Source organism: Notolepis coatsorum (assembly GCF_963971535.1).
Source record: "Notolepis coatsorum genome assembly, chromosome: 18".
Classification (NCBI taxonomy): domain Eukaryota; kingdom Metazoa; phylum Chordata; class Actinopteri; order Aulopiformes; family Paralepididae; genus Notolepis; species Notolepis coatsorum.
In genome coordinates this window covers 94137532-94151047 of record NC_140182.1, presented here as the reverse complement: position 1 = coordinate 94151047, position 13516 = coordinate 94137532, and the positions used below count along the sequence as shown (strand labels likewise).

Genomic DNA, 13516 nt, shown 5'->3' with positions numbered 1-13516 from the left:
TATCCACATTGGCACAGTGTGCACATTTGCTTTGTCAATCCAGGGTGCGTTTGCTTCGTCAATCCGGGGCCCTGCTAGCGGGCGGGCCCGTTTCGATTGAAACGGGTGAAACATAGCTAAGGCCGCCTATGGTGGGAGGGGTTCTCCAGGATAGCAGCCAGGTTCCTTTTGAACCTCCTCTCTGCCACCATGACTAGGAGTGTAGACAGAGAACCTACTGTCTGACTGTGATTATATGGTGTAGACAGAGCACCTACTGTCTGACTGTGATTATATAGTGTAGCCAGAGCACCTACTGTCTGACTGTGATTATATAGTGTAGAGACAGAGCACCTACTGTCTGACTGTGATTATATAGTGTAGAGACAGAGCACCTACTGTCTGACTGTGATTATAGAGTGTAGACAGCACCTACTGTCTGACTGTGATTATATAGTGTAGACAGAGCACCTACTGTCTGACTGTGATTATATAGTGTAGACAGAGCACATACTGTCTGACTGTGATTATATAGTGTAGACAGAGCACCTACTGTCTGACTGTGATTATATAGTGTAGACAGCACCTACTGTCTGACTGTGATTATATAGTGTAGCCAGAGCACCTACTGTCTGACTGTGATTATATAGTGTAGACAGAGCACCTACTGTCTGACTGTGATTATATAGTGTAGCCAGAGCACCTACTGTCTGATTGTGATTATATAGTGTAGCCAGAGCACCTACTGTCTGACTGTGATTATAGAGTGTAGACAGCACCTACTGTCTGACTGTGATTATAGAGTGTAGACAGCACCTACTGTCTGACTGTGATTATATAGTGTAGACAGCACCTACTGTCTGACTGTGATTATAGAGTGTAGCCAGAGCACCTACTGTCTGACTGTGATTATATAGTGTAGAGACAGAGCACCTACTGTCTGACTGTGATTATATAGTGTAGACAGAGCACCTACTGTCTGACTGTGATTATAGAGTGTAGACAGCACCTACTGTCTGACTGTGATTATATAGTGTAGACAGCACCTACTGTCTGACTGTGATTATATAGTGTAGACAGAGCACCTACTGTCTGACTGTGATTATATAGTGTAGCCAGAGCACCTACTGTCTGACTGTGATTATATAGTGTAGACAGAGCACCTACTGTCTGACTGTGATTATAGAGTGTAGACAGAGCACCTACTGTCTGACTGTGATTATATAGTGTAGACAGAGCACCTACTGTCTGACTGTGATTATATAGTGTAGACAGAGCACCTACTGTCTGACTGTGATTATAGAGTGTAGACAGAGCACCTACTGTCTGACTGTGATTATATAGTGTAGAGACAGAGCACCTACTGTCTGACTGTGATTATATAGTGTAGACAGCACCTACTGTCTGACTGTGATTATATAGTGTAGACAGAGCACCTACTGTCTGACTGTGATTATAGAGTGTAGACAGAGCACCTACTGTCTGACTGTGATTATATAGTGTAGACAGAGCACCTACTGTCTGACTGTGATTATATAGTGTAGCCAGAGCACCTACTGTCTGACTGTGATTATATAGTGTAGACAGAGCACCTACTGTCTGACTGTGATTATATAGTGTAGACAGAGCACCTACTGTCTGACTGTGATTATAGAGTGTAGCCAGAGCACCTACTGTCTGACTGTGATTATATAGTGTAGCCAGAGCACCTACTGTCTGACTGTGATTATAGAGTGTAGACAGAGCACCTACTGTCTGACTGTGATTATAGAGTGTAGACAGCACCTACTGTCTGACTGTGATTATAGAGTGTAGACAGCACCTACTGTCTGACTGTGATTATAGAGTGTAGACAGCACCTACTGTCTGACTGTGATTATATAGTGTAGACAGCACCTACTGTCTGACTGTGATTATAGAGTGTAGCCAGAGCACCTACTGTCTGACTGTGATTATAGAGTGTAGCCAGAGCACCTACTGTCTGACTGTGATTATATAGTGTAGCCAGAGCACCTACTGTCTGACTGTGATTATAGAGTGTAGCCAGAGCACCTACTGTCTGACTGTGATTATATAGTGTAGACAGAGCACCTACTGTCTGACTGTGATTATATAGTGTAGACAGAGCACCTACTGTCTGACTGTGATTATAGAGTGTAGCCAGAGCACCTACTGTCTGACTGTGATTATAGAGTGTAGACAGAGCACATACTGTCTGACTGTGATTATATAGTGTAGCCAGAGCACCTACTGTCTGACTGTGATTATATAGTGTAGCCAGAGCACCTACTGTCTGACTGTGATTATATAGTGTAGCCAGAGCACCTACTGTCTGACTGTGATTATAGAGTGTAGACAGCACATACTGTCTGACTGTGATTATATAGTGTAGACAGCACCTACTGTCTGACTGTGATTATATAGTGTAGCCAGAGCACCTACTGTCTGACTGTGATTATATAGTGTAGACAGAGCACCTACTGTCTGACTGTGATTATATAGTGTAGACAGAGCACCTACTGTCTGACTGTGATTATAGAGTGTAGCCAGAGCACCTACTGTCTGACTGTGATTATATAGTGTAGACAGCACCTACTGTCTGACTGTGATTATATAGTGTAGACAGAGCACATACTGTCTGACTGTGATTATATAGTGTAGACAGAGCACCTACTGTCTGACTGTGATTATATAGTGTAGCCAGAGCACCTACTGTCTGACTGTGATTATATAGTGTAGACAGAGCACATACTGTCTGACTGTGATTATATAGTGTAGACAGAGCACCTACTGTCTGACTGTGATTATATAGTGTAGCCAGAGCACCTACTGTCTGACTGTGATTATATAGTGTAGACAGAGCACCTACTGTCTGACTGTGATTATATAGTGTAGCCAGAGCACATACTGTCTGACTGTGATTATATAGTGTAGACAGAGCACCTACTGTCTGACTGTGATTATATAGTGTAGCCAGAGCACATACTGTCTGACTGTGATTATATAGTGTAGACAGAGCACCTACTGTCTGACTGTGATTATATAGTGTAGACAGAGCACCTACTGTCTGACTGTGATTATATAGTGTAGCCAGAGCACCTACTGTCTGACTGTGATTATATAGTGTAGCCAGAGCACCTACTGTCTGACTGTGATTATATAGTGTAGAGACAGAGCACCTACTGTCTGACTGTGATTATAGAGTGTAGAGACAGAGCACCTACTGTCTGACTGTGATTATATAGTGTAGACAGAGCACCTACTGTCTGACTGTGATTATATAGTGTAGCCAGAGCACCTACTGTCTGACTGTGATTATAGAGTGTAGACAGCACCTACTGTCTGACTGTGATTATATAGTGTAGCCAGAGCACCTACTGTCTGACTGTGATTATAGAGTGTAGACAGAGCACCTACTGTCTGACTGTGATTATATAGTGTAGAGACAGAGCACCTACTGTCTGACTGTGATTATATAGTGTAGCCAGAGCACATACTGTCTGACTGTGATTATATAGTGTAGACAGAGCACCTACTGTCTGACTGTGATTATATAGTGTAGACAGAGCACCTACTGTCTGACTGTGATTATATAGTGTAGCCAGAGCACCTACTGTCTGACTGTGATTATATAGTGTAGCCAGAGCACCTACTGTCTGACTGTGATTATATAGTGTAGAGACAGAGCACCTACTGTCTGACTGTGATTATAGAGTGTAGAGACAGAGCACCTACTGTCTGACTGTGATTATATAGTGTAGACAGAGCACCTACTGTCTGACTGTGATTATATAGTGTAGCCAGAGCACCTACTGTCTGACTGTGATTATAGAGTGTAGACAGCACCTACTGTCTGACTGTGATTATATAGTGTAGCCAGAGCACCTACTGTCTGACTGTGATTATAGAGTGTAGACAGAGCACCTACTGTCTGACTGTGATTATATAGTGTAGAGACAGAGCACCTACTGTCTGACTGTGATTATAGAGTGTAGACAGAGCACCTACTGTCTGACTGTGATTATATAGTGTAGCCAGAGCACCTACTGTCTGACTGTGATTATATAGTGTAGACAGAGCACCTACTGTCTGACTGTGATTATATAGTGTAGACAGAGCACCTACTGTCTGACTGTGATTATATAGTGTAGACAGAGCACCTACTGTCTGACTGTGATTATATAGTGTAGACAGAGCACCTACTGTCTGACTGTGATTATATAGTGTAGACAGCACCTACTGTCTGACTGTGATTATAGAGTGTAGACAGAGCACCTACTGTCTGACTGTGATTATATAGTGTAGCCAGAGCACCTACTGTCTGACTGTGATTATATAGTGTAGCCAGAGCACCTACTGTCTGACTGTGATTATATAGTGTAGACAGAGCACCTACTGTCTGACTGTGATTATAGAGTGTAGACAGCACCTACTGTCTGTGATTATATAGTGTAGCCAGAGCACCTACTGTCTGACTGTGATTATATAGTGTAGACAGAGCACCTACTGTCTGACTGTGATTATATAGTGTAGACAGAGCACCTACTGTCTGACTGTGATTATAGAGTGTAGACAGCACCTACTGTCTGACTGTGATTATATAGTGTAGCCAGAGCACCTACTGTCTGACTGTGATTATAGAGTGTAGACAGAGCACCTACTGTCTGACTGTGATTATATAGTGTAGACAGAGCACCTACTGTCTGACTGTGATTATATAGTGTAGACAGCACCTACTGTCTGACTGTGATTATATAGTGTAGACAGAGCACCTACTGTCTGACTGTGATTATAGAGTGTAGACAGAGCACCTACTGTCTGACTGTGATTATATAGTGTAGACAGAGCACCTACTGTCTGACTGTGATTATATAGTGTAGCCAGAGCACCTACTGTCTGACTGTGATTATATAGTGTAGACAGAGCACCTACTGTCTGACTGTGATTATATAGTGTAGACAGAGCACCTACTGTCTGACTGTGATTATATAGTGTAGAGACAGAGCACCTACTGTCTGACTGTGATTATATAGTGTAGCCAGAGCACCTACTGTCTGACTGTGATTATATAGTGTAGCCAGAGCACCTACTGTCTGACTGTGATTATATAGTGTAGACAGAGCACCTACTGTCTGACTGTGATTATATAGTGTAGACAGAGCACCTACTGTCTGACTGTGATTATATAGTGTAGAGACAGAGCACCTACTGTCTGACTGTGATTATAGAGTGTAGACAGAGCACCTACTGTCTGACTGTGATTATATAGTGTAGCCAGAGCACCTACTGTCTGACTGTGATTATATAGTGTAGCCAGAGCACCTACTGTCTGACTGTGATTATATAGTGTAGCCAGAGCACCTACTGTCTGACTGTGATTATATAGTGTAGCCAGAGCACCTACTGTCTGACTGTGATTATATAGTGTAGACAGAGCACCTACTGTCTGACTGTGATTATATAGTGTAGACAGAGCACCTACTGTCTGACTGTGATTATATAGTGTAGACAGAGCACCTACTGTCTGACTGTGATTATATAGTGTAGACAGAGCACCTACTGTCTGACTGTGATTATATAGTGTAGACAGAGCACCTACTGTCTGACTGTGATTATATAGTGTAGACAGAGCACCTACTGTCTGACTGTGATTATATAGTGTAGACAGCACCTACTGTCTGACTGTGATTATATAGTGTAGACAGAGCACCTACTGTCTGACTGTGATTATATAGTGTAGACAGAGCACCTACTGTCTGACTGTGATTATATAGTGTAGACAGAGCACCTACTGTCTGACTGTGATTATATAGTGTAGACAGAGCACCTACTGTCTGACTGTGATTATATAGTGTAGACAGAGCACCTACTGTCTGACTGTGATTATATAGTGTAGCCAGAGCACCTACTGTCTGACTGTGATTATATAGTGTAGACAGAGCACCTACTGTCTGACTGTGATTATATAGTGTAGACAGCACCTACTGTCTGACTGTGATTATATAGTGTAGACAGAGCACCTACTGTCTGACTGTGATTATATAGTGTAGACAGAGCACCTACTGTCTGACTGTGATTATATAGTGTAGACAGAGCACCTACTGTCTGACTGTGATTATATAGTGTAGACAGAGCACCTACTGTCTGACTGTGATTATAGAGTGTAGACAGAGCACCTACTGTCTGACTGTGATTATATAGTGTAGACAGAGCACCTACTGTCTGACTGTGATTATATAGTGTAGCCAGAGCACCTACTGTCTGACTGTGATTATATAGTGTAGCCAGAGCACCTACTGTCTGACTGTGATTATAGAGTGTAGCCAGAGCACCTACTGTCTGACTGTGATTATATAGTGTAGCCAGAGCACCTACTGTCTGACTGTGATTATATAGTGTAGCCAGAGCACCTACTGTCTGACTGTGATTATATAGTGTAGACAGAGCACCTACTGTCTGACTGTGATTATATAGTGTAGACAGAGCACCTACTGTCTGACTGTGATTATATAGTGTAGACAGAGCACCTACTGTCTGACTGTGATTATATAGTGTAGCCAGAGCACCTACTGTCTGACTGTGATTATAAGTGTAGACAGAGCACCTACTGTCTGACTGTGATTATATAGTGTAGAGACAGAGCACCTACTGTCTGAACTGCTGACTGTGATTATAGAGTGTAGCCAGAGCACCTACTGTCTGACTGTGATTATATAGTGTAGAGAGAGCACCTACTGTCTGACTGTGATTATATAGTGTAGACAGAGCACCTACTGTCTGACTGTGATTATATAGTGTAGACAGAGCACCTACTGTCTGACTGTGATTATATAGTGTAGAGACAGAGCACCTACTGTCTGACTGTGATTATATAGTGTAGACAGAGCACCTACTGTCTGACTGTGATTATATAGTGTAGCCAGCACCTACTGTCTGACTGTGATTATATAGTGTAGCCAGAGCACCTACTGTCTGACTGTGATTATATAGTGTAGCCAGAGCACCTACTGTCTGACTGTGATTATATAGTGTAGCCAGCACCTACTGTCTGACTGTGATTATATAGTGTAGCCAGAGCACCTACTGTCTGACTGTGATTATATAGTGTAGCCAGAGCACCTACTGTCTGACTGTGATTATATAGTGTAGACAGAGCACCTACTGTCTGACTGTGATTATATAGTGTAGACAGCACCTACTGTCTGACTGTGATTATAGAGTGTAGACAGAGCACCTACTGTCTGACTGTGATTATATAGTGTAGAGACAGAGCACCTACTGTCTGACTGTGATTATATAGTGTAGCCAGAGCACCTACTGTCTGACTGTGATTATAGAGTGTAGACAGAGCACCTACTGTCTGACTGTGATTATATAGTGTAGAGACAGAGCACCTACTGTCTGACTGTGATTATATAGTGTAGCCAGAGCACCTACTGTCTGACTGTGATTATATAGTGTAGACAGAGCACCTACTGTCTGACTGTGATTATATAGTGTAGACAGCACCTACTGTCTGACTGTGATTATAGAGTGTAGAGACAGAGCACCTACTGTCTGACTGTGATTATATAGTGTAGCCAGCACCTACTGTCTGACTGTGATTATATAGTGTAGAGACAGAGCACCTACTGTCTGACTGTGATTATATAGTGTAGACAGAGCACCTACTGTCTGACTGTGATTATATAGTGTAGCCAGCACCTACTGTCTGACTGTGATTATATAGTGTAGACAGCACCTACTGTCTGACTGTGATTATAGAGTGTAGCCAGCACCTACTGTCTGACTGTGATTATATAGTGTAGACAGAGCACCTACTGTCTGACTGTGATTATATAGTGTAGACAGAGCACCTACTGTCTGACTGTGATTATATAGTGTAGACAGAGCACCTACTGTCTGACTGTGATTATAGAGTGTAGACAGAGCACCTACTGTCTGACTGTGATTATATAGTGTAGAGACAGAGCACCTACTGTCTGACTGTGATTATATAGTGTAGAGACAGAGCACCTACTGTCTGACTGTGATTATAGAGTGTAGACAGCACCTACTGTCTGACTGTGATTATATAGTGTAGACAGCACCTACTGTCTGACTGTGATTATATAGTGTAGCCAGAGCACCTACTGTCTGACTGTGATTATAGAGTGTAGACAGCACCTACTGTCTGACTGTGATTATATAGTGTAGACAGCACCTACTGTCTGACTGTGATTATATAGTGTAGCCAGAGCACATACTGTCTGACTGTGATTATATAGTGTAGCCAGAGCACCTACTGTCTGACTGTGATTATAGAGTGTAGACAGAGCACCTACTGTCTGACTGTGATTATAGAGTGTAGACAGAGCACCTACTGTCTGACTGTGATTATATAGTGTAGACAGAGCACCTACTGTCTGACTGTGATTATATAGTGTAGCCAGAGCACCTACTGTCTGACTGTGATTATATAGTGTAGCCAGAGCACCTACTGTCTGACTGTGATTATATAGTGTAGCCAGAGCACATACTGTCTGACTGTGATTATATAGTGTAGACAGAGCACCTACTGTCTGACTGTGATTATATAGTGTAGCCAGAGAACCTACTGTCTGACTGTGATTATAGAGTGTAGCCAGAGAACCTACTGTCTGACTGTGATTATATAGTGTAGACAGAGAACCTACTGTCTGACTGTGATTATAGAGTGTAGCCAGAGCACCTACTGTCTGACTGTGATTATATAGTGTAGCCAGAGCACCTACTGTCTGACTGTGATTATATAGTGTAGCCAGAGCACCTACTGTCTGACTGTGATTATATAGTGTAGACAGAGCACCTACTGTCTGACTGTGATTATAGAGTGTAGACAGAGAACCTACTGTCTGACTGTGATTATAGAGTGTAGACAGCACCTACTGTCTGACTGTGATTATATAGTGTAGAGACAGAGCACCTACTGTCTGACTGTGATTATATAGTGTAGACAGAGCACCTACTGTCTGACTGTGATTATATAGTGTAGCCAGAGCACCTACTGTCTGACTGTGATTATATAGTGTAGAGACAGAGCACCTACTGTCTGACTGTGATTATATAGTGTAGACAGAGCACCTACTGTCTGACTGTGATTATATAGTGTAGACAGAGCACCTACTGTCTGACTGTGATTATATAGTGTAGCCAGAGCACCTACTGTCTGACTGTGATTATAGAGTGTAGAGACAGAGCACCTACTGTCTGACTGTGATTATATAGTGTAGCCAGAGCACCTACTGTCTGACTGTGATTATATAGTGTAGACAGAGAACCTACTGTCTGACTGTGATTATAGAGTGTAGCCAGAGCACCTACTGTCTGACTGTGATTATATAGTGTAGACAGAGCACCTACTGTCTGACTGTGATTATATAGTGTAGACAGAGCACCTACTGTCTGACTGTGATTATATAGTGTAGACAGAGCACCTACTGTCTGACTGTGATTATATAGTGTAGAGACAGAGCACCTACTGTCTGACTGTGATTATATAGTGTAGCCAGAGCACCTACTGTCTGACTGTGATTATAGAGTGTAGACAGCACCTACTGTCTGACTGTGATTATATAGTGTAGACAGCACCTACTGTCTGACTGTGATTATATAGTGTAGACAGAGAACCTACTGTCTGACTGTGATTATATAGTGTAGACAGAGCACCTACTGTCTGACTGTGATTATATAGTGTAGACAGAGCACCTACTGTCTGACTGTGATTATATAGTGTAGACAGAGCACCTACTGTCTGACTGTGATTATATAGTGTAGCCAGAGAACCTACTGTCTGACTGTGATTATATAGTGTAGCCAGAGCACATACTGTCTGACTGTGATTATATAGTGTAGACAGAGCACCTACTGTCTGACTGTGATTATAGAGTGTAGACAGAGCACCTACTGTCTGACTGTGATTATATAGTGTAGACAGAGCACCTACTGTCTGACTGTGATTATATAGTGTAGACAGAGCACCTACTGTCTGACTGTGATTATATAGTGTAGACAGAGCACCTACTGTCTGACTGTGATTATAGAGTGTAGACAGCACCTACTGTCTGACTGTGATTATATAGTGTAGACAGAGCACCTACTGTCTGACTGTGATTATATAGTGTAGACAGAGCACCTACTGTCTGACTGTGATTATAGAGTGTAGACAGCACCTACTGTCTGACTGTGATTATATAGTGTAGCCAGAGCACCTACTGTCTGACTGTGATTATAGAGTGTAGACAGAGCACCTACTGTCTGACTGTGATTATATAGTGTAGACAGAGCACCTACTGTCTGACTGTGATTATATAGTGTAGAGACAGAGCACCTACTGTCTGACTGTGATTATATAGTGTAGCCAGAGCACCTACTGTCTGACTGTGATTATAGAGTGTAGCCAGAGCACCTACTGTCTGACTGTGATTATATAGTGTAGAGACAGAGCACCTACTGTCTGACTGTGATTATATAGTGTAGACAGAGAACCTACTGTCTGACTGTGATTATAGAGTGTAGAGACAGAGCACCTACTGTCTGACTGTGATTATATAGTGTAGACAGCACCTACTGTCTGACTGTGATTATATAGTGTAGCCAGAGCACCTACTGTCTGACTGTGATTATATAGTGTAGACAGAGCACCTACTGTCTGACTGTGATTATAGAGTGTAGACAGAGCACCTACTGTCTGACTGTGATTATATAGTGTAGCCAGAGCACCTACTGTCTGACTGTGATTATATAGTGTAGACAGAGCACCTACTGTCTGACTGTGATTATATAGTGTAGCCAGAGCACCTACTGTCTGACTGTGATTATATAGTGTAGACAGAGCACCTACTGTCTGACTGTGATTATAGAGTGTAGACAGAGCACCTACTGTCTGACTGTGATTATATAGTGTAGCCAGAGCACCTACTGTCTGACTGTGATTATATAGTGTAGACAGAGCACCTACTGTCTGACTGTGATTATATAGTGTAGCCAGAGCACCTACTGTCTGACTGTGATTATATAGTGTAGCCAGAGCACCTACTGTCTGACTGTGATTATAGAGTGTAGCCAGAGCACCTACTGTCTGACTGTGATTATATAGTGTAGCCAGAGCACCTACTGTCTGACTGTGATTATATAGTGTAGCCAGAGCACCTACTGTCTGACTGTGATTATATAGTGTAGAGACAGAGCACCTACTGTCTGACTGTGATTATATAGTGTAGCCAGAGCACCTACTGTCTGACTGTGATTATATAGTGTAGACAGAGCACATACTGTCTGACTGTGATTATATAGTGTAGCCAGAGCACCTACTGTCTGACTGTGATTATATAGTGTAGACAGAGCACATACTGTCTGACTGTGATTATATAGTGTAGACAGAGCACCTACTGTCTGACTGTGATTATATAGTGTAGCCAGAGCACCTACTGTCTGACTGTGATTATATAGTGTAGACAGAGCACCTACTGTCTGACTGTGATTATAGAGTGTAGAGAGAGCACCTACTGTCTGACTGTGATTATATAGTGTAGACAGAGCACCTACTGTCTGACTGTGATTATATAGTGTAGCCAGAGCACCTACTGTCTGACTGTGATTATATAGTGTAGCCAGCACCTACTGTCTGACTGTGATTATATAGTGTAGACAGCACCTACTGTCTGACTGTGATTATATAGTGTAGACAGAGCACCTACTGTCTGACTGTGATTATATAGTGTAGCCAGAGCACCTACTGTCTGACTGTGATTATATAGTGTAGACAGAGCACCTACTGTCTGACTGTGATTATATAGTGTAGACAGCACCTACTGTCTGACTGTGATTATAGAGTGTAGACAGCACCTACTGTCTGACTGTGATTATAGAGTGTAGACAGCACCTACTGTCTGACTGTGATTATATAGTGTAGACAGAGCACCTACTGTCTGACTGTGATTATATAGTGTAGCCAGAGCACCTACTGTCTGACTGTGATTATATAGTGTAGCCAGAGCACCTACTGTCTGACTGTGATTATATAGTGTAGAGACAGAGCACCTACTGTCTGACTGTGATTATATAGTGTAGCCAGAGCACCTACTGTCTGACTGTGATTATATAGTGTAGACAGAGCACCTACTGTCTGACTGTGATTATAGAGTGTAGCCAGAGCACCTACTGTCTGACTGTGATTATATAGTGTAGACAGAGCACCTACTGTCTGACTGTGATTATATAGTGTAGACAGAGCACCTACTGTCTGACTGTGATTATAGAGTGTAGCCAGAGCACATACTGTCTGACTGTGATTATATAGTGTAGACAGCACCTACTGTCTGACTGTGATTATATAGTGTAGACAGCACCTACTGTCTGACTGTGATTATATAGTGTAGAGACAGAGCACCTACTGTCTGACTGTGATTATATAGTGTAGCCAGAGCACCTACTGTCTGACTGTGATTATAGAGTGTAGACAGAGCACCTACTGTCTGACTGTGATTATAGAGTGTAGACAGCACCTACTGTCTGACTGTGATTATATAGTGTAGACAGAGCACCTACTGTCTGACTGTGATTATATAGTGTAGACAGCACCTACTGTCTGACTGTGATTATATAGTGTAGACAGAGCACCTACTGTCTGACTGTGATTATAGAGTGTAGACAGAGCACCTACTGTCTGACTGTGATTATATAGTGTAGCCAGAGCACATACTGTCTGACTGTGATTATATAGTGTAGACAGCACCTACTGTCTGACTGTGATTATATAGTGTAGAGACAGAGCACCTACTGTCTGACTGTGATTATATAGTGTAGCCAGAGCACCTACTGTCTGACTGTGATTATAGAGTGTAGACAGAGCACCTACTGTCTGACTGTGATTATAGAGTGTAGACAGCACCTACTGTCTGTGATTATAATGTAGACAGTGCCTACATTTGACAATGATGGTAACACTGTTCTGTGTGTTCTTTGGTTGCAGGATAGTATACCTGGGCCTGACACTGAGCCTGAGGACAGTCTCCTTCTTCCTGTGTCTTCTCGGCTTTGCTCTGCTCAAGAAACACATCAAGCAAGAGGACAAAAATGCCCTGACAAATGGGAACGCAGAGATGGAATCTCTGAGGAAAGAAGACAACAACTCAATACATTGTGAGCAGTTCGTACGAACCCTGGACTGTAACCCAGACAGAGAGACTCGCCTGTGAGCCTTAATTGGTACAACCTCTCCTCTTCCCCTCGGAGCTCTGGATTCAGATTCAGGGAAGAAGAAAACCACTTGTGGACATTTTCATAGCACACAAAGTGTATATACATAGTGTGCGTATGTATGTACGGGACTTGAGAGATACAGTATGTGAAATATGAGTCATTTTTAATAAACAAGATCCTATTTCTTGAATATGTACAAAATCTTACGTTTGTGTTTTACATGAATGGAACAGTCTTTGTAGAAAGAAAAAAACTAATGTAATTGTGCTGTATGTTTTATGTTGGCCTTTTTGTTTTTATGATTCATCCTATTGAA

At 42.3% G+C, this 13516-nt stretch overlaps 1 protein-coding gene across 1 annotated transcript in view; it reads left to right on the top strand.

Annotated features, from left to right (window-relative positions):
• Positions 1-13196, top strand: part of slco1c1 (solute carrier organic anion transporter family, member 1C1) — a gene marked incomplete at both ends in the record, with an annotated part of 55578 nt that extends 42382 nt beyond the window's left edge. The window contains one exon of the mRNA XM_084335611.1: positions 12971-13196. Coding sequence (XP_084191737.1) covers positions 12971-13196 — 226 coding nt within the window. The remainder of the gene's footprint in view (positions 1-12970) is intronic.
• Between the last annotated feature and the right edge of the window lie 320 nt (positions 13197-13516).